The sequence below is a fragment of the Danio rerio genome, chromosome 16 (assembly GCF_049306965.1).
Source record: "Danio rerio strain Tuebingen ecotype United States chromosome 16, GRCz12tu, whole genome shotgun sequence".
In the NCBI taxonomy this organism is placed as follows: domain Eukaryota; kingdom Metazoa; phylum Chordata; class Actinopteri; order Cypriniformes; family Danionidae; genus Danio; species Danio rerio.
Genome location: NC_133191.1, coordinates 47,873,418 through 47,896,980, shown reverse-complemented (window position 1 = coordinate 47,896,980; position 23,563 = coordinate 47,873,418). Strand labels below are relative to the sequence as shown.

The following is a 23,563-nucleotide window of genomic DNA, read 5'->3' as shown; positions in this document are numbered from 1 at the left end:
AGTTAAATTAATTGGGTAATGCTTTACTTTAAAGGGGGGTTCATAAGACTGTCATGAAAGCTTTATAGTCATGACATGACTTATATAACAAAGCTGTTTTTAAATAGCTTTCATTGAAGGATGCCCATATGACTGCAGAAGAGAACTGCTTCGACAACTCTCTGATGAGGTGTGTTTATTAGTATTATTATTATTAGTAGTAGTAGTAGTAGTGAATGTTGTTGCTGTAGTAATGCATTTAATTGTAATTATTTAACTTAGTGTGTGTCCTAATTTATGAACATATGCAATAGTGTAACATTGTGGGGACCAGAGGCATGTTAGAGAAGCTGTAAAACACTTAGTCCTCAATACACACACAGTACGGTCTGACATAGTGGGGACCGGGAGCCCTGAGTACTACTGTCTAATTATTATTTTTTGTTTTTTATATTCAGCTTTTATTGAAGTATGACCATATGACAGAAAAAGAGAACTGCTCTGCTCCAGTAGGAGACCCACAACCCTCTGATGAGGTGGGTTTAAATTTAATAATAATAATAATTATTATTATTATTAGTAGTAGTAGTAGTAGTAGTTGTTGTTGTAGTAGTAGTGCATTTAATTGTAATTATTTAACTTAATCAAAATCTAGAAATGAAACAGAGTGTGTGTCCTAATTGGTGAACGTATGCACTAGTGTAACATTGTGGGGACCAGAGGCATGTTAGAGAAGCTGTAAAACACACTTAGTCCTGAATACACACACAGTAAGGCCTGACATAGTGGGGACCGGAACCCTTGAGTACTGCTGTCTAACTAATATATATATATATATTTTTTCAGCTTATATTGAAAGTTGACCATATGACAGAGGAAGAGAACTGCTCTGCTCCAGTACGTGACCCACAACTCTGATGAGGTGTGTTTAATGTTGTTGTTATTATTATTAGTTGTAGTAGTAGTAGTAGTTGTTGTTGTAGTAGTAGTGCATTTAATTGTAATTATTTATCTTAATCAAAATCTAGAAATGAAACAGAGTGTGTGTCCTAATTGGTGAACCCATGCACTAGTGTAACATTGTGGGGACCAGAGGCATGTTAGAGAAGCTGTGAAACACACTTAGTCCTGAATACACACACAGTACGGTCTGACATAGTGGGGACCGGAACCCTTGAGTACTACTGTCTAACTAATATAAATTTTTTTATATTCAGCTTTTATTAAAGGATGACCATATGACAGAGGAAGAGAACTGCTCTGCTCCAGTACGAGACTCACAACTCTGATGAGGTGTGTTTATTATTGTTGTTGTTGTTATTATTATTAGTAATAGTAGTAGTAGTAGTAGTAGTAGTAGTTGTTGTTGTTGTTGTAGTAGTAGTGCATTTAATTGTAATTATTTAACTTAATCAAAATCTAGAAATGAAACAGAGTGTGTGTCCTAATGTATGAACATATGCACTAGTGTAACATTGTGGGGACCAGAGGCATGTTAGAGAAGCTGTGAAACACACTTAGTCCTGAATACACACACAGTACGGTCTGACATAGTGGGGACCGGAACCCTTGAGTACTGCTGTCTAAGTAATATATATATTTTTTATATTCAGGTTTGCTGAAGTATGACCATATGACAGAAGGAGAGAACAGCTCTGCTCCAGTACGAGACCCACAACCCTCTTATGAGGTGTGTTTATTAATATTGTTGTTGTTGTTGTTGTTATTATTATTACTAGTTGTTGTAGTAGTAGTAGTTGTTGTTGTAGTAGTGGTGCATTTAATTGTAATTATTTAACTTAATCAAAATATAGAAATGAAACAGAGTGTGTGTCCTAATTTTTGAATGTATGCACTAGTGTAACATTGTGGGGACCAGAGGCATGTTAGAGAAGCTGTAAAATACACTTAGTCCTGAATACACACACAGTACGGTCTGACATAGTGGGGACCGGGACCCTTGAGTACTGCTGTCTAACTAATATATATTTTTTATTTTTTTTATTCAGCTTTTATTGAAGGATGACCATATGACAGAGGAAGAGAACTGCTCTGCTCCAGTACGTGACCCACAACTCTGATGAGGTGTGTTTATTATTGTTGTTGTTATTATTATTATTAGTAGTAGTTGTTGTTGTAGTAGTAGTGCATTTAATTGTAATTATTTAACTTAATCAAAATATAGAAATGAAACAGAGTGTGTGTCCTAATTTTTGAATGTATGCACTAGTGTAACATTGTGGGGACCAGAGGCATGTTAGAGAAACTGTAAAACACACTTAGTCCTGAATACACACACAGTACGGTCTGACATAGTGGGGACCGGAACCCTTGAGGACTGCTGTCTAACTAATATATATTTTTTTATATTCAGCTTATATTGAAGGATGACCATATGACAGAGGAAGAGAACTGCTCTGCTCCAGTACGTGACCCACAACTCTCTGATGAGGTGTGTTTAATGTTGTTGTTATTATTTTTATTAGTAGTTGTAGTAGTAGTTGTTGTTGTTGTAGTTGTAGTGCATTTAATTGTAATTATTTAACTTAATCAAAATATAGAAATGAAACAGAGTGTGTGTCCTAATTTATGAACGTATGCACTAGTGTTACATTGTGGGGACCAGAGGCATGTTAGAGAAGCTGTGAAACACACTTAGTCCTGAATACACACACAGTAAGGTCTGACGTAGTGGGGACCGGGACCCTTGAGTACTACTGTCTAACTAATATATATATATATACATTTTATTTTTTTCAGCTTTTATTGAAGGATGACCATATGACGGAGGAAGAGAACTGCTCTGCTCCAGTACGTGACCCACAACTCTGATGAGGTGTGTTTATAATAATAATAATAATAACAATTATTATTATTATTAGTAGTAGTAGTAATAGTAGTTGTTGTTGTAGTAGTGGTGTATTTAATTGTAATTATTTAACTTAATCAAAATATAGAAATGAAACAGAGTGTGTGTCCTAATTGGTGAACATATGCACTGACATTGTGGGGACCAGAGGCATGTTAGAGAAGCTGTTAAACACACTTAGTCCTCAATACACACACAGTAAGGCCTGACATAGTGGAGACCGCGAACCTTGAGTACTGCTGTCTATGTCTGATAATATTTTTTTCTTCTGGAAAAAGTCTTATTTGTTTTATTTTGACTAGAATAAAAACAGTTTAAATTTTTTTAAACACCATTTAAGGGACAAAATTATTAGCCTCTTTAAGCTATATTTTTTTCTCGATAATCTACAGAACAAACCATCATTATACAATAACTTGCCTAATTACCCTAACCTGCCTAGTTAACCTAATTACCCTAGTTAAGCCTTTAAATTTCACTTTAAGCTGTATAGAAGTGTCTTAAAGAATATCTAGTCTAATATTATTTACTGTCGTCATGGCAAAGATTAAATAAGTCCATTATTAGAAATGATTATTAGAAATAGTTATTAAAACTATTATGTTTAGAAATGTGTTGAAAAAAATCTTCTCTCCGTTAAACAGAAATTGGGGAAATAATAAACAAGCTGTCTAAAAATTCAGGGGGGCTAATAATTCTGACTTCAACTGTATATAAAGAGTTTCATTGCAGAACGAGATATATCCATTTAAAAAAATGTTGGTTATTTTGACATTATTTTTCATGACATTAACAGTCAAGTTCATTCACAATTTTTGTACATTAAACTATAACTTGAGCTCAGTGAAGGCCAGGAACACAATATTTTCAAATCCAGGATATTTTTTATTTAATTTTATGTCTATAATTAAGTAAAAAAACATGCCAAAATGCTACATATTAATCCAACCCACATTGTCAAACATCTTAAATTGGTTAAAAAAAAACTATACACCATAAATATATGGAATAATATATGCAAAGATTGATTAATAATAATAAGATTCTAAGTTAGATTTGGCCAGAATGTACACAACATAACATAACTTTATTATTATTATTTTTTTTGCAAAACGCTACATCCACCTTAGGCTATATTATACTACATTAATACCATTACCAAAAGCTAGTGAATCAATGTTTTGTTTGATAAGTAAGATTAAGTTAGTTAGATAAATGACCTTTAGCTTGGTACAGAAAGAGTGGAGGGCGGCTCCTTCCACACCGCTGCAGAAAACCAAACCTGTATGATTAGAGCGGGCGGAGCTAAGTCTGTGACACAAACTTGCCTCGCTATGTCATATTTAATGAATTATTTCACTGTAATAATAATGATAGCTTATTTATTTGGTTGTGAAAAAGCTAAACCGTTTTCTCCATAACAACATGTGCCCTTTAAGTTCCTTTGTAATAAATCAACAACAACAAGAATTAATTATAAATAATAGGTGCAACCGCATAAATAAATCTTCAGATAGGCTACTCAGCTACATGTAAGAAATTATTTAAAAAATAAACTTATAAAGGACACTTGGAAATGTCGCCTTGCAGACAGGTATCTTGTGATGGGGAGTAGGAAAAAAGGCGCTCCTAGGCCTTCTCTTGACATCAGCGGAGACTCGTTCCCTGCTGCATTTGTGTATTGTTGACGCAGAAGTATCTTATTCTGGTCCACTTTTGTGGCCTTTTTATAAATTTTTGTGAAGTTGAAGACTTCATCTTCCATCGCTAAATCAATGAGCAAACTCTGAGCACTTCACTGGCGATGACCCTCTTCCCAGGGGATGCTGAGCTCGCGCCGCATCCTGAACGTTCTCTAACTGTTATATCGCACTTTGTAAAGAAACTGGTCTGACGGAAATTGCGTTTTGTGAAAAAAAAATACGTTTTGTACTTGGCCTAAAATGTGCATTCTTAAATGTTATTAATGGCAGCAATTCACACATAGATTAAGGTACATCTGAACAGTGATTTCCAATAATAAAATCCAAATGTCAAAAAATGCCGTTTATCGCATTTTGCAACCTAACTCTTCATATGTATGTGTGTGTTATGAATGTATGGCTGCAGAAGAGAACTGCTCTGTTCCCACAACTCAGTTTTTCTGGGACTTGAAAACAGACGCTCGGCAGATTTTAAAGGGTGGAATCTTGATCAAATCGTGGGTTTACACAAAAACATGTAATACAGTGCAAGATTTTCTGGATGTTATATACACATTTGTATTTGCAAACATATACCATATTGTTTTAAATGATGTATTTTTGTGTGGGTTTTTACATTCAGAGAAAGTTACAGTGGATCGTGATTTTGGAGGAGGTGAAGTCCAGTCTAAAAGGTAAAAATATTATTTATTTTTCTGATCAGAATTTTTCTTTTTTCAGAATGTTTATTTTTATCATGATATGTATGTGCTATGTTTGAAAACTATTTTTAAGCTACCATCACACGATTTTACCCATTAAAAAGAACAACACAAAATCAAATAAATATTTTGGTAAGCTTTCTGCAGAGAAGTCAACTCTCAGACTTGATTTTTACTTTCAGAGTCCCCTCAAGTATCATCACCATGGTACAGTGTCTGTGAAGATAGTGATGCAGACCCAGCATTCACAAAAAAGAGAGGTATGATCATTAAAGTTAATTTGTGACTGACTTGTGTTATTGTACAATTCCAAATGCACAAGCTCATTTACATAACATGTAGGGTATAACAGGACAGAAGCACATTACTTCTATGATGATTTCAGTACAGTTGCACTTGATGTCTCATTTCATGTTAGTTAAACAATATTGCTAAATACTTTGGAAAAATATACTAATTGCATATCTGGTTACACTTTATTTTGATAATCTACTACTACTACTAACTACAAGTAACTGCAACTACTTGTCAACTAACAGCCATTAGACTGTCTGTTAGAATCAACACTGCTAATGCTCTACTAAATTTATATAAGAGTTAGTCATATTGTACTAATTTTGAGCGTAACCTAACAGTCTGCTGTACTATTTACTGAGACCAATGAGAGTCAGTTTTATTGAGGTAACCTTAACTGTCAGCTAATACTCTACACTCTAAAATTAATAAAAATAAGTAATAATAATTAAATTAGCAGTTTTTCATAATTTGTGATTCATGTTTTTATGAAATCTGTTTGTTTCTGCTTTTGAATTGCATTATGGGATCTTGATCTTTCTTCCAACAACTTTTAATCTTAAAAAGTAAAAAAAAGTGACTTTTTGTTTGGGTTGTTGTTGTATATTATTATGTATATTATTATGCAAATACTCTAATACATAATACTTTATGGTGAGATAATTAACATAGTTGCAGAGTTACACATAGTTAGAAGAATGTCTAAACTGGACTATGGAATAAAGTGTAACCCCATTAACCAGTTTTGAATTTAATAGTAAGTATTTTTTAATCCATCTCCATCTTAAGTATTTTTAATAATAGGCAAGACATATTTTTCTAGCATTTTTTATCACAATATTAAACTAACATAACAGCACATGTTGTAAAAATGACTGAACATTTATGCAACTAAAACCACTTTTTTATATTTTAACCACCCATAGGTCCCATAAAGAGAAGATCCTGGAGCAAACAGGAAGTACATGCTGTGGTGAAAGCTGAACCATTGGCTCTAAAATCCAGAGATTGGTCAGCTTTGGATTTTTATATTAAAAACTGAATCTCGACTCTGAATAACACTTTTATAGTAACTGCACACTATACATCATTAGTTTAGCACTAACTCTACATTAATAGACTTTAGGAAGCAGTTTATAAATACAGCTTCAAACGCTGTATTCTTGACTTGACTTAATTGTATTTTCATGCTTTGTTACTGATTCATTTTTCATTACTATATTATGTATTGCATTATTTACAAACTATTTGTATATAAGAGTAGTTGGTGGTTTTTAAGATAATTCAGAATGAGTTATTAAATGATTAATAAACTATTCAAATGAACATTTATACATGTTATATTCAGGCATATAGTAATTGTAACCATGTGTGTTAGTAAATGCTATAATAACACAACTTCATGCAGTTTTGTGACCTAAGGACTGTTTATAGTTGATAAATCCCTTATAAATGACAATTTAGGGCTCAGTATCTAATGAACAATAAATCTTTGCAATCTTATTAAAAAAAAATTCTGTAAAGTCTAAACATTGCAAAATAAAAATACAACATCATTTCAAAACAACATAATTAACAACATGACAATATTCATTTCAGTGTTTCTGTGATGTTTGCACTGTACAGTAATTTTATATTTTGATAAGATTGCAAAGATTTATTTTTCATTAGATAGTTTCATTTGTGTATCTTGAAATTAATGAAAAAAAAAAAAATATATATATATATATATCTTCTTTGGCCTTAGTCCTGTATGATTGCAGGGTCGGCTCTTTTTGGAACAAGTCCTTCAGTTTTAGACTTGTCCATATGATAACGACTTTTTTACACCTTCCGGCCAGCCTGTCATATGGGCCTGTCACACTCATACACTACGGACAATTTAGCCTTCCCAATTCACCTGTAGCATGTCTTTGGACTGTGCCTTTGCACCCGGAGGAAACCCACACGAATGCAGGGAGAACATGCAAACTTCTCACAGAAATGCCAACTGAGCCGAGGTTCAGACCAGTGACCCAGCGACCTTCTTGCTGTGAGGCGACAGCACTACCTACCGCGCCAATCACTCCCCCTTTTAATTTATTTATTTTTTCTGTTTAGAATATAGCTGAGATTTTAATTGTCATTTATAAGGGATTTATAAAGCATCAATAGTCCTCACTTTAGATTAGCTCACAAAACTGCATGAAGTTGAGTTCATAAAGCATTTATTATCAGACAGAGTAACCATTACTATATGCCTGATTAATAAAGATATATAAATGTTGGGTAACACTATAATAACTGCACACAATTAATTATTTATGAAACATTAGCAAATAGTTAGTTGAACGTTTGATAAGCATTAACGCTACATTAATAGACATTAATAAGCAGTTTATAAATTATATTTATAAATATAAATTACAAATATTATTGACTTATAAGCACAATTATAATGTGCTTAATGATTGTTTTCATACTTGGTAAATAATGCAATACTTAATTTAGTAATGAAAAATACATCATTAACAAACCAGATATTTAAAAGTAGTTGGTGTTTTTTTTTTAGATAATTCAGAATGTGCAAGTAAATGATTAATAAACTATTCAAAATAACATTGATAATTCTTAATATTCAGGCATATAATAAGTTGTTTAGTATGTTAATAAATGCTTTATGAACTCAACTTCATGCAGTTTTGTGATCTAAAGCGAGGGCTATTCATGCTTTATAAATCCATTATAGATGACAATATAAGGCTCAGTTACATTATATACAGGGAAAAAATGACTATTAATTTCTACTTATTACAAGATGCTCAAATGAAACTGTATCAAATGAAAAGTAAATCATTGCAATCTTGTCTAAATATAAAATTGCTTTACACGTAATGTATTGTTAAATTATTATATTGTTGTTTTATCAAATGATGTTGTATTTCGACACTCCTGTTATTCAGCAATGTTTAAAATTTACAGTAATTGTATTTGTTTAGGTACGATTGCAAATACTTATTGTTTATTTGATACTGAGCCTAGCAACGCAGTGGCACAGTAGGTAGTGCTGTCATCTCACAGCAAGAAGGTCGCTGGTTCGAGCCCTGGCTGGGTCAGTTGGAATTTCTGTGTAAAGTTTGCATGTTCTCCCTGTGTTAGTGTGGGTTTCCTCCAGGTCCTCCTACATGCGGTACAGGTGAATTGGGTAGCCTAAAATAGTCCGTAGTAAATGAGCGTGAATGAGTGTGTATGTGTATGGATGTGTCCCAGGGATGGGTTTCAGCTGGAAGGGCATCTGCTGCATAAAAACGTGCTGGATAAGTTGGTGGTTCAATCCGCTGTTGCGACCCCGGATTAATAAAGAGAGAAAACCAAAATGAAAATAAATGAATGATTCTGAGCCTTTAATTGTCATTTATAAGGGATTTATAAAGCATCAATATTCCTCACTTTAGATTAGATCACAAAACTGCATGAAGTTGAGTTAATAAAGCATTATTTAACATGCAGAAAAAACGTATTATATGCAGGGCTCCAAACCGGTTCAAGGAACGGAAACGAAAAACAGAATCAAATGACATTTTTCAGGAACAGAAACGAAAACCGAAAAAAAAAGATCAACTTTAATCGTTCTGAACAGAAATGTTTACAGTTAAACGGTTAATAATGTTATTTTATCATTCTCTTTATTATATGAATTTGGGAGACAAAAAGCATTCATTTAAAGCATGTGAACAAATGCGACGGTGACGCTCGTTTTTATATAAACTATAAATGTCTGGCCGTGATGCGTATTTAGGCCTATGCCAGTCTATAAAAAGATAATGTAGCTTAAAACACTTTAAAATTTTAGAGAACGTAATAAAGTTTGCACAACCAATGTTTGGTCTTAATAACCTGCCCATAATTAAACGTCATGTAGCCTACTTTTTGATTACTTGACCAGCGGATTAATGGCAGCACCAGCGGATAAACGAGATCTGAGCATAATAGGTATGACCAATATGTGCATAACCAATATGCAAAGTCAAGAGAGTGCACGACTGTCTAAAAAAGGGTAACGTAGCCTAAACTGCGCACACTTGATTATGTAATGTGTGAAATCGTGGACGCATCTCAAAGAGCAAAGCATAACTTATTAAATGCCCATGCTTAATCGGTCATCGATAAGGTCTATTGGTTTTAAAGGGTTACCGACAATAAATCAATCGAGTAATCGTTAGCATCCCTAGTTTAATCAATGAATGTGTTAAATTTAATATTTATATTAAAGATGAATAAGGCAAGAATATGATAATGATACTTTTTAGATTTTTACACCTACAAAAATATCTTGTGGTAGTGCATTTGTTTAATAAAAATCTTTGTAAATAGGTTATCTGTAAAAAACGCAATCAGAGCCAATGACATGTAGAAGTAGTGTTGCCTAAACGGCTATTAAATTTCTAATAAAATTAAAACCAAAGTATAACTCATTGCATTTTTCGTTTGATAAAAATATACAGAAACGAGATAAAATCATAAGGATGCTAGTTTGTAATTTATGTTAATAATAATAAAATGACATGCTTAGACTATAAGCTTAACGGCTATACGCTGCCAATAGGCCATTAATAAATATTATTTTACTTTGTACTGGATTATAATGTATATTTTACAATAAAAACTAAATATAGCATGTCTTACTGTCATTTAAAACAAGTAATTCAAAATACACATCAGAACTGTAGACCTGCAGTGGGTACACTAAATACAGGGGGTGTTGGTCAATCAATAGCCTACAGCACATAATTGAACTAATTATGATGCTAACTGTAATTTAGCTCTTAATATAGGCCTACGATATATTTTCTGGTGTTTAATTTTGCATGGGCAAATAGCAGTATAGCCTAAAGTAAATTTTTTAAAAAGATTATCATTTACCCTACCTGCAGCACATGTGAGAGGTGGATCTGCAGCAAATTCACTTACACACTAGGCTATATCTATTTAATTTATAACCATGTAAACTTGACTTCGCAGGCCGTTCATCTTTAAACGCAAAAGGCATTTTTAAGTGTCCTAACTTGACTGCTGCTGCATAATGGGATGTTTCTTTACAAAACTGTAAAAGTGCACTTTAGCATGTCAAAATGAAAGCAAACGTTCAAAAGAGTTCTGTGTTTTGTCAATTTTACTAATATTAATAATAATGGATATAATAAATTTAAATAATAATTGCACTGTGCAGTGTACTAAATATTTTTATTAGGCTACATAACTGAAAAACTATTTCATAACAATTTTTATAATTTTTATTGCTATTTCATATTATACAACATCTAAATGTAGCGCCGGGCCTGCGCTCGATACCAAGGAGTGGGGCTGTGTGTAGCACCTTTAAACAGCGTGTCAATCAATAACCAAAAGCAAGTTCATATTATAAATATATCTTTAATGATACTTATTGAAAATTCATTTAATCTTACCCCTCGTATAGATTTTTTTAGTTGCACCATTAAAAAAACAGAGCACTCTAGAGCCCTGCAATACTTTGTAATTAAATAAAGTTTTTTTGTTTTGTTTTTCTAGAAAACTTTTTTCGGAATATTTTGTCTATTAAGGAACGCAAGAACAGAACCGAAAAAATATAAATTCTGCTCAGAGTGAACCGATTGGATTTTATTTTTTTTAATTTTTTTTAGCCCTGATTATATGCCTGAATAGTAAATGTATAAATTTTCATTTATATAGTTTTTTAATCATTTATTTACTCATTCTTAATGATCTTAAAAAACACCAATTATTCTTAGACAGTTTGTAAATAATGCAATACTTCATTTAGTTATGAAAAATGAATTATAAACAAAGTATGAAAACACAAAAATTGAGCACATAACACATGCTTATAAGTCAACAATAGAGCATCTAGCTGTGTTTATAAACTGCTTACTATTAATGTAGAGTTAATGCTTAACAAATGATGTCTATTTGGAGTTTTGGTGGCTTGGTTATATGATGAAGGTCTCTGTGCATTTGTGGGGTTCAGTTCTTTATAAATATATTTTTAAATATTTTTAATGTTTTTTTTTTTTCAAATAGTTAAAATACGACAGAAACAGAAATAGAACATACTGGTGGGTTTTAAGAGTTTACCCAAATGTACATTATATTATTAATTACTTGCCCTCATCTCACTCTAACCCCCTGAGACCTTCATTCATCTTCAGACTCAAAGGAAGATAACTTAGATGAAGTGCAAGAACTCCTCATCCTCCATAGACAGCAAGGGATTGAAACAATATGAAGGAGAGGAATTAATAACAGAATCTTCATTTTGGGGTGAACTAACCGTTTAATATTGTTTGCTATTGCACTTAACTAAATGTGTATGCAGACATGGAAGAGTTATGTGGAAGCTTGTTATACCCAATGAGAACTGCTTTTAGACATGCAAGAGAGTTTAATAGATTTTGTGTTTACTGTTTTTTTGTGTTTAAAGGTTTTGTGGAAATTATTTATAATAAATATAACATTTATTAAATCTATTCTGGACCATTTCCTGATTGGATCTTGAGGTTCCTTCTGTATTCAAATTACATTTTTTATAAACTGACCTGCTCTTCAAATGAAAATTCTAAAGCAGTTTACTGTCAAATTACTTGATTGAGGTTTAAAATTTAATATTAGTAAGGGTGCTGATCTGATCCCCACGTTGCCTAAAAACCGGTAATGTGTGTGTAGACCTGGTCCTTACTTTGACTAAAAAACGGTAATGTGTGTGTAGACCTGGTCCTTACTTTGACTCAATACCGGTAATGTGTGTGTAGATCTGGTCCTTACTTTGACTCAATACCGGTAATGTGTGTGTAGACCTGGTCCCTACTTTGACTCAATACCGGTAATGTGTGTGTAGACCTGGTCCTTACTTTGACTCAATACCAGTAATGTGTGTGTAGATCTGGTCCTTACTTTGACTCAATACCAGTAATGTGTGTGTAGATCTGGTCCTTACTTTGACTCAATACCGGTAATGTGTGTGTAGATCTGGTCCTTACTTTGACTCAATACCGGTAATGTGTGTGTAGATCTGGTCCTTACTTTGACTCAATACCGGTAATGTGTGTGTAGACCTGGTCCTTACTTTGACTCAATACCGGTAATGTGTGTGTAGATCTGGTCCTTACTTTGACTCAATACCGGTAATGTGTGTGTAGACCTGGTCCTTACTTTGACTCAATACCGGTAATGTGTGTGTAGATCTGGTCCTTACTTTGACTCAATACCGGTAATGTGTGTGTAGACCTGGTCCTTACTTTGACTCAATACCGGTAATGTGTGTGTAGACCTGGTCCTTACTTTGACTCAATACCAGTAATGTGTGTGTAGATCTGGTCCTTACTTTGACTCAATACCAGTAATGTGTGTGTAGATCTGGTCCTTACTTTGACTCAATACCAGTAATGTGTGTGTAGACCTGGTCCTTACTTTGACTCAATACCGGTAATGTGTGTGTAGATCTGGTCCTTACTTTGACTCAATACCGGTAATGTGTGTGTAGACCTGGTCCCTACTTTGACTCAATACTGGTGATGTGTATCTGGAACTGGTCCTTACTTTGTCTCAAAACCAGTAAAGTGTGTTTAGAATTGGTCCCCACTTTGTCTAAAAATCGGTTGTGTATGTGGCGGACCCCACTTCTACACAAAACCTGAAATGTCCCCACAAGTGACCACTGTGTCAGGTCTAAAAAAAAATTTGCGGAATATCCAAAATCTGAAGTGATTTTATGAAATAGTTTGTGTTTTTGTGTGGCAAACTATTTTTTTTTATGTCTCTAACATCATCAGAAAGGGCGGTCCCCATTATGTAACCACCGTGACAGGTGACCCCCACAATGCACAAAAACAAGTATGTGTGTGTGTGTGTGTGTGTGTGTGTGTGTGTGTGTGTGTGTGTTTTCGAATTTTTAGACAATTTTACTAGTAAAAAATTCATGAACTAATGACTCTTGAGTTGGTTCATTTAAATGAATCAACCCAATGAACTGGCAACTAACTGAAATATTCTGGATTTCTAAAATTTATAATGCGTTATAGAAATGCTTTGAAACTATTTTCAAAATTTATGAAAACAAAATTATATGAATATTTGTTAATAATAATAATGATAAAAACCTCCAAGCAAATCACTAAATGTAAAGAAAAAAGTTAGGGTGCTTTCACACCTACACTTTTGTTTCGTAACCTGTCTCGTTTGCCCAGTTAGCGCGGTTCCTTTGGCATATGTGAAACCACCAGTCCTGCTCGGATGCGCGCCAAATCAATAGCTCTGAGATCGCTTGAATGAGGTGGTCTCGGCTTGATTAAAACGAACTCTGGAGCGGATCGATTGCAGTGAGAAAGCAAACGATCCGAGCCCGGTTATATCAGTGTTTTATGGATATGTAATCATTCTTTTATCACATTTTACCTGTTTTTGTGTTTTGTTTTACTCATTTTTATTATTTGTTTTTATTTTTTATTTTTATTTTACTTGTTTCTTTTATTCTTGTTTATGTAAAGCACTTTGAATTGCCACTGTGTATGAAATGTGCTATATAAATAAACTTGCCTTGCCTAATAGGCATACGGCTATATGAAGAGAGAATTATGAGTAGAGTGGGAGGTCATTCAACAGACATCCCAAGTCTCCCTGAAGTTTCGGTAGTCTCCCGCAAATTGAGACACTACAGGATGCCCGCAAACGAGTGATAATCTTCCGGTAATCACGCATCTCCCTCCCGGTCCTCACATTCGTCGTGCACCCTTCTCACCCCTCCCCACTGCATCCCTCCTCGCTCTTCAAACACGTCGCGCGCACCTTGTCAAACACCACCAAACCTCCCCCTGACAGCTGAGCGGGACTCTGCTTAATAAACGTGAAACTCTGACCAATGTGAGGAGAGTTTACTTGCACGTGACTTGTTTTAGCTCTTTTGGTTCGTTTAGAAACTTTGCAGTGTGAAAGTGAACCGCTCCAAGAGCCAACAGCAACAATGTAATAATTTTAATCCCTGTTTCGAAACAACTGAATCCATTCACAGGTGTGAAAGCACCCTTAGATAATTAGCAAATGGTTGGTGCCCATGGTAGTATTAATTTGGTGTTTGTGTATGTGTTAGACAATTTTACCAATAAAAAAGATTATTATCAAAAATAATTCATGATAAATGTATTACTTATGATAGTTTATTATTACATTTATTAATAATACGTTATTTAAAAAATAAATATGTTGTTTTATTGATCTTTAGCTTTTTTTTCGTTTGTCATTTTAGCAACGTTAATAATTATTAATCTGCATATGATTGGTGCTCATGGCTGCATTATTTTGTTATTTGGTGGTAATATATTTTAAATTAACTTTATTATTTTTCAAGTTCTAATTATAATTTTAGACAATATTATGTATTGTCATACTTAGTGATCTTTAGGTTTTATTTCAATTTATAGTTCAGTTTTAGTTTTTATTTTACCAGTGAATCTGATTAAATAATTTAATAATATATGGAGATAATACTAAAATAAATCTGAAACGGACTTAAATTTAAATCATAAAGTTTTTTTAAATAATCTTCACGACAGCAAGCATATTTATTTCACCTCTCAGTCACCTATCTCCATAATATTCAGACATGACTGCTAGGCATGGGCTGGTTTAAGATTGTGACGGTATGATAACATTGGATAAGAATATCACGGATTGATGGTATTGTGATTTACTGCTTTAAAATATGTTCCTTTTATATGTCTGGTAAAAAACAACAACTTTTTCTCCATTGAATACAGTATATATTTAATTTAAAGAAACATTTAAAGTACTTTGGCACAGTAAACATGTCAGGCTAAATAATTAAAATAAATCATTAACTTCTGCTGTCTTCATTAGTTTCGAAAGCACAGCATTTTTTTTTTTTTGCTATATAAATTGAGATATGAAGACATTTCCGTCAAATGACTTAATGACGTTTTGATTAGAATGATTTTGAGGGGGAGAGCATAAATATGTAATAAATTACAAGCGTATATAAATACAACAGAAACATATGAAATAAAACAATGCTTTATGATTTTCAGGGTAGTCAAATGGTATTTGAGTACAGAAAAGTAATTATCAATAGTAAAATACCACCATAGTCTTCATCATTTAAATAATTCAAAAAAATTCATGTTATCGAAGCTGCAAAGAGTACAATTTCTTGTGCCCGGATACTTGAAACTTGCTTGAAATACTCAAACAGGCCTTAAAAACAAATGGAAATGATGAAAGTCCACTCTGTTATGGATCAACCTTGCAATAACTTCACAAATCACATGTTCTGAACTGTCGTGCCTGATGGTCTATTAGTCCTGGACATTGTAGATCCTGCGATGTGACTATTGTAGATGCACACATTACAATATCAATGCCAAAACGATATATTGTGCAGCCCTGGCCTTGACTTTTCCAAACCACGGCAAACTTTAAAATGGTTATCATCCGATGCCTAATGACTGCCCGATCTTCAGATCTGATCTCCTCGAGCCATTTGAGATGTGTTTTGTTGTGCAGCTGTTTAAGTTATTGTGTCCTGCGGCTGAACATCAGCTCTCTGTGAATGGATCACCTGAGGTGGCCTCTCGCGCTGCCCTTTATTCAGACGCAGACCTGTTTTGTTGGTAAATCAAATAAAGTTGTGTCGTTGCGCAGAGTAATTCAATGCTCAGGGAATGCCTGGAGCCGCTGGAGGACACAGACAGCGCTGAACACTGTATATATACTGTATATGTGCTGTTCGGCTGCCTGTGTCTGCTGGTGTGAAAAGGTCAGTGCTTCTGTAATTGGGCTCTTAATGTGTCGCCCTTTCTGCTGCTATGATCCTGCACACTTCTTTTATTCGTTCGCCATCCCTTCATACTCGCCAGTCATGTTCTCCTGTTGTTCATTCATTCATTCATTTTCTTGTCGGCTTAGTCCCTTTTTTAATCCGGGGTTGCCACAGCGGATTGAACCGCTAACTTATCCAGCAAGTTTTTTCGCAGCGGATGCCCTTCCAGCCGCAACCCATCTCTGGCAAACATCCACACACACATTCACACACACACTCATACACTACGGACAATTTAGCCTACCCAATTCACCTGTAGCGCATGTCTTTGGACTGTGGGGGAAACCGGAGCATCCGGAGGAAACCCACACGAAGGCAGGGAGAACATGCAAACTCCACACAGAAACACCAACTGAGCCGAGGTTCGGCCCAGCGACCTTCTTGCTGTGAGGCGACAGCACTACTACTGCGCCACTCCTGTTGTTTTCCACTTTTTTTTTTTTTTTTTTTTTTAAGTACAAATGAAATCAAAACAAACCTAATGATTTTGTTGAGTTTTATGGTGATCAATTCGACTGTGTCAATGAGAAAGACAAAAAGTTTGCCTTTGGAATGTAAATTAAAATCTGAAAATGCACCTCCTGTTTATTTTCAGTTAAATTGTCAAATTACGTCTGTCTGAGGCAGGGCCGGATTAAGAACACATTGGGCCCTGGTTTTCCAGCAGTCTTATTTTGGAATTTATTTATTGTGGCATTTATGCTTATTGTAGAGTTTTATGCATTTACTATTGTAGGGTTTATTTAAAATATTATTTAGAATTGAAATTAAAGGGGCATAGTACCACAAAATGTAACATTTTCTCACCGATTACTCACTCAAGTGATTTCAAAAGTTTATGAATTTGATGAACACAAGCCAAGTTTTTCTGGAGAATGTTTATTAATCTGAGGTCACCAAAGCGGAATGATGAAAGTCATCCATGAAAGTCAATGGCTGTTTTTCAACATCCTTCAGTTTGTTCAGAAGGTTGAAACAAGTTGAGGATTAACTGCTGATACAATAACTAACAATTCTGTCAACATAAAAAAAGGATAATTTTAGTTTTCCAACAGTCTTATTTTGGATTTTATTTATTGTGGCATTTGTGCTTATTGTAGAGTTTTATTTGTTTACTATTGTACGTTTGTTTTTGAAAGGTAAACTTGAAATTAAAGAGATAGTTCACCCAAAATTTTAATTTCGTCAATATTTGTAAGAGCCATTATGTTTTTTGTAATGCTGTTTTTGACCACTGGGTGGAGTGTGGGTTTGGAGGAGTATATAGGTAGACAAAGACTTAGAACAACAGGTGTGTAATTAGAGGGAAGCACAACATTTTTTGACCGTGTTTGAAAGAGCTTTATGGAGGCATTCAATGTGATTTTATGAGCATTTATATACCAGACTGTAAGTGGAAATTGAGCCATAAGAACTGTCTGTGCAAAAAATAAATCTGATAAGCAGTATTTGGAGGATGATTCGTTTGTTGAGCTCTCACGCGTCAGAAACAACCCTTCAAGTGACAAAATGGTCATTTGTGTCACTACAATATTTACTAACCACTCAAGTGATTCCAAACGTTTATAAATTTTCTTTCTTCTGCTGAACACAAACCAAGTTTTTTTTCTTTAGTGTGTTGGAACAAACAAAAAAATAGTAGTCAATGGCTGGTTTTTCAACATCCTTCAGAAACGTTTAAAACAAGTGGAAGATTTAATGCTGACAGAAATAAAAAAAATACCTTGGGTGAACTATCCCTTTAAGAATAAATTAGAAGTATTTTCACATTAACTAATGTAGTTTGCTAATGTTTACTAATGGAATGTTATTGTAAAGTTTCACCAGTTTAATAGTTGTTACCCTTTTTTTTCTCTGTCATTGTGTCATTAATATAGTTTTATGCAAATGGTTCATCACTGATTTATTGTCCTTTTTTCCCCCCACTCAGTTGGCAAAACATCTTCCACCCAGAACCATCGGTTACCCCTGGAATCTGGCCTTCAGCACATCTAAACATGGCATGAGCATTAAGACTTTGTACAGAGCGATGCAGGACCAAGACTCTCCAATGCTGCTGGTCATCAAAGACAGTGATGGACAGGTCAGACTTTCTCTTCATCTCTTAAAGTGACTCCGTTTTCAAAAGCAGATTTTTAACACCATTGGCTTTCGCTTGTTGTGTGACCAGGAACTAAGTAAAGGTATTGTCTAAAGGTTTCTCTAATATTCAGCATAAGTAAATGCATATAAGTTATATTTTTATTTATTTCTCACTGGACAATATGTATTAGTTCATTTTTATAAAAAACATTTTATTAAACTGTTGCATTCATTTAAATGAGGGTTGTTCTGCACAATTCATCTCACAGTAAATCACAATCTACTGGACTGTATTGCTTTTAATGACTGCAGGAGGTTTTTTTTATTAAATGAACTCTCTTATTTTTAGCAAAGTGTAGTTTTAAAAAGTATAGTTTTTATCATGTATTAACGCTAAAAAGCTTATTTTATTTATGTATCTTTATGGTATATTGTATATTTATTAATGAAATGTTCTTGCCAAGTATATAGCCTTTGTTGCTGACGGTGTAAATAAAAATTCATCATCATTGTCATCGTCATTAAAATGAGAGTTTAAGAGTTTAACATGATTAAGATGAAAAAATAATACATATTTATGTTTTTCAAAATGTATTCAAATTTTAAAAATAGTTACCTACTATAAAAACTCAACGTGATGTAGTCTTTTTGTATGCCATCTGTTATATTTCCTGTTTAATGAATTGTGTTTAAGGTTTATAGTTCTTTTAAAACTGAAAACTCTATCATCATTTATTTACCCGTTCACTTGTCATATTTGAGTTTCTTTCATCTGTTGAACACGAAAGAAGATATTTTGAAAAATGTTGGAAACCTGTAACCACTGACTTCAATGATTATGTAAGTCAGTGGTTAACTGATAAGCCCCGTAAGGGCTAAACATAATTATGACAACCCAATATCTTTTAAATTCCTCTGAGACGTTAGCTGCTATGAATCGACACAGACAATGGATGTGGCAAAAAGTGTCTCGCTTTATTTACAAGAATAAGTATAAGAAAGATAAATATTCAGTCACCCAAAGTATATTTACAAATGTGTACAATAAATGCAAAATAAGAACATTGAACCTCACTAAAACTGAAAGCATACAGAGGGTAGCACCTGCTTCTAACCTAAAGGATTAACAGGGAATCATCTATGTCAGGGTTGGCCAACCCCTTTTCCTGGAGAGCCACCTTCTTGCAGATTTCAGTTGCAACCCATATCAAACACACCTGCCTGTAATTATCACGTGACGTTCCTAATTAATTGGTTCAGGTGTGTTTGATATGGGTAGCAACTGAAATCTGCAGGGAGGTGGCTCTCCAGGAACAGGGTTGGCCACCCCTAATCTACGTGATCATTTATGTAATATGTAAGTCACGTGATGTACTTTACTTTTACTTCCCTTTTAGTAGATTTGAGCAGTTTAGATAGATGTACACAGGGTGTCTGTGGGGTCTTTAAAAGTATTAAAAGTTGATAAATCAATTATGAGAAATTTAAGGCACTAAAAAAGTATTAAAAAGTCTTAATTGCGTTTTTGTGAGGTCTTAAATTTTGTTCAAGTGTTGTCCAAACTGTTTGACTCCAAAAAAGCATCAATATATTTATTTTCCTCCTCATAATAACAACAACAGCATGCTCGATCCACGTGATTGCTTCGAGCCGGGGCGCGTCTGGCCAAGCTCCTCCATCCAGGTGATGTCACGTAATTTGCGACAAATGCGGGAAGGTGATGTGACGCTCTCTACATGTAGCAATATCATAGAGCCAAACAGACGGCAAAATGGGAAAATATAAGTTTGCATACTCCTGGTTGGAGAAAGAGGAGTTAAAACTGTGGCTAAATCCTGTCGCTGAAAACAACCACGTAATTTATTCTTTCAAGCTTTGTTTCTTCCAAGCTTTTTTTTTTCTTCCAAAAGTTCCGTTGCACGGTTGTGCTCTATTGATTTATTAAACTACAACTGCTTATTAACAACTGTTTATGAAGTTAAAGGTTTGATGTACTGATTAGAACTTGAAGTGGCGATGAGGTCTTAAAATATTCTAAGAAGGTCTTTAAAAAGTCTTAAAAAGGTATTCAAACTTCCTTTGGGATTCCTGCATATACCCTGTGTACAACTCAAACACTGAAGCAAAGCAGAGAACAGGTCATACACACAGGTGTCACACAGAAAGAAAGAGCAGTGACGAGATGAAGGATTCCCCCCAGTCTGTTCTGGGTTGTCACTGGAGCACTTAAATGATCATCTTCTCATTGGTCCACTCATGAAAACTCAGCGAGCCAATCGGAACGCCTAACTTTTAGAAGGATAGCAGGCAGCAAATTAAAACAGAAAGGCACGTAACATTAACCGTTTCTGACATTTTTTAAAATATCTTCTTTTGGTGTTTAACAAAGGTTAGAACCAATTTAGGAAGAGTAAACGGTGAGTAAATTTGAGCTATCCCTTTAATATTTTCTCATAGCATGATCATTGTGGTATAATCATCTTAAATTAGATGAGTTTCAGTTTTGGCTTTGGTACTGATCTAATGGATCTAATAATGTAATGTGTCTAATAACTCATCTAATGTATGACCCAGATGTGCACATTGAATATGATCTCATACAAAGTGTCCATTTTTAAGTGTTTTCTCACTGACAGATTCTGTCTCTGTGCTCTTGTAGATATTTGGGGCTTTGGCATCAGAACCCTTCAAAGTCAGCGAGGGTTTTTATGGCACTGGAGAGACTTTCCTCTTCACCTTCTATCCAGAGTTTGAGGTTTGTGTTTTGTTGCACGCTGTCAGTTTGAAATCAATTCTGATCATGTCTGTCATTTGGTATTTTCATAATTAAAAGCGTTCAGTATTTAAATAGCACTGAGTTTGCTTGTGCTAAAATGCTGTTTCTCTCGCTGGCAGGCGTATAAATGGACTGGCGATAATCTGTTCTTTATTAAAGGAGACATGGACTCTTTAGCCTTCGGTGGAGGAAGGTCAGTAAATCAGACCAGAGAACTCTAACATGATCTTTTGCATGCTGATTTCCATTTGTTTATGTAAAATATGTCAATGCAAAAACTAAACATGCTTGTTTACTTCATTACTACCAATCTCAGTGTTATAAAGGTCTAGTACAGATGTCTGTGACCTGCTCAGCAGCATTCTTCTTAAACCGTTCTCGATGACAGAAGCGGAGTTAAAGTGAAACTGGAAGTAGTAGAACCTAGTTTGTTCTAATGCATAGTAATGCTCACTTTAGAGACTTTTGAGATTAGCATTGATTCTTACAATACTGTTTAAAAGATTTGGGGTTGGTAAAGTTTAATGTTGTCTTATTTTTTTTACATTTTTAAAAATGTAATTTAAAAATATGAATAATTCTTAAAGGAATAGTTCATCTTAAAATGAAAAATAGCCTATTGTTTAGTCACCCTTAAGCCATTCTTTGTGTATATGACTCTCTTGTCTTTAGATGGCTCTTCAAAGATTGTATAATGATGTTGGATAGGGGCCTTTTTTATTTTTACTTCCTTAAGCACTTAAATCCATCATAATACTAACCCATATGCTGTCAATACTAATAATAATAATGAATAAAAATTCATACATGGTTTTCGCTACATTCATTCTTCCATGGCGGGGCAGCACACCAAAATTCCTTCCCGCCACGGCTACATTACATCTTCTCATTCGAAACCTTCAGTTGTTGCTGTTTGTTTTTTATAATCTGTGCTTAAGCAGCATAAATTTGAGGACATGCAAGAAGTTTTGTGCATGCATAGAGGAAATCAGCACGCAAGCAGAGATTCGCATGCTTATATTACATGAATGCGATCTCAACTTGTGATACTGCACTCACAACATTTGTCATTGAAATAAACCCATAGGCAGTTGGTGTTATCACTGCCAATAGCCTATTGGTAAGTGTGTCGACTTACTGTAGAACACTGAGGTGCTCATGGTGACCCAAGTTCTGGAGGTCTTTCTTTCTCTCTCTGCTCCCCATGCTTTCCGGTCTCCGCTATACTGTCCAAAATAAATAAATAAAGGTTAAAAGTCTTATAAAAAGAAAATATCACTGACTTACAATGGCTGCCATGCTGACAGTACATAACATTTTACTAGTTATTTTAGATACTAGAATTGAGCTTATTACAGTATTCAGTGCAATTTTAAGACGTAGTTAAAGTTAATTTGGCAAGTTATTGGACAACAGTGAAACAGTGAAAATACACAAAAATAAATATTAATACATATATAAATAAAAATAAATAAACTAATAAAATATGAATAAATAAAAATTTTATAAATAAATGAAAATAAATAAACTAATTAATTAACCAATGAATAATTTAAATAAAACAAATTTTAAATTAATATAAATAAATGAAAATAAATTAATTAATAAATGAATAAAGAAACAATAAATATAAATATAAATAAATAAATTTGATAATTTTGTAGAAGTAAAAATAAATAAACCAATAAAAATATATAACTTTTAATAAAAAAACAAATAAATGAAAATAAATAAACTAATGAATTAAAATATAAATACATAAAAAATAAAAAAATAATAATATAAATAATGTAATAAACTAATAAACAAATGAATAAATAAATAATAATAAATATAAATAAATTAAAAATATATATATTTACAAAAATGCAGACAAGAAAATGAATGAAAAAATGAATAAAAAGAACAAACATAATAATAATAATAATAATAATTCCTTACATTTTATGTAGCGCTTTTCTGGGCACTAAAATCGCTTTACACAATGGGGAAGACTCTCCTCATCCACCACTAATAAATAAACCAATAAATAAATGAATAATATAAATAAATAAAATAAATAAATATTTACTGTGCTACAGTCCCACACAGTCTGTTTACCACTGAAGACGATGACAAACAAGAAAACTAGTTAGTTTGGCATTACTGTATGATATTATATGGTATATTACTCTTACAATGCCACATTCCCACAAGACTCATCTATTTCTAGAGCTCTGTCATACGATCAGTCAGAGATTAGCCAAGAATTCATCCAGAGCATGCATTTGGCAGGTGCCAAAGTCAGTGATT

The 23,563-nt window shown here is 33.7% G+C and overlaps 1 protein-coding gene across 8 annotated transcripts in view; it reads left to right on the top strand.

The window, feature by feature from the left end:
- oxr1a (oxidation resistance 1a) overlaps window positions 1–23,563 on the top strand; it is a 330,299-nt gene that overhangs the window by 304,450 nt on the left and 2,286 nt on the right. For all 8 annotated transcript variants that reach the window (XM_073925233.1, XM_021466735.2, XM_021466736.3 and 5 more), the window contains 3 exon segments: window positions 18,344–18,496; window positions 21,155–21,250; window positions 21,391–21,464. In XM_073925233.1, coding sequence (XP_073781334.1) covers window positions 18,344–18,496; window positions 21,155–21,250; window positions 21,391–21,464 — 323 coding nt within the window.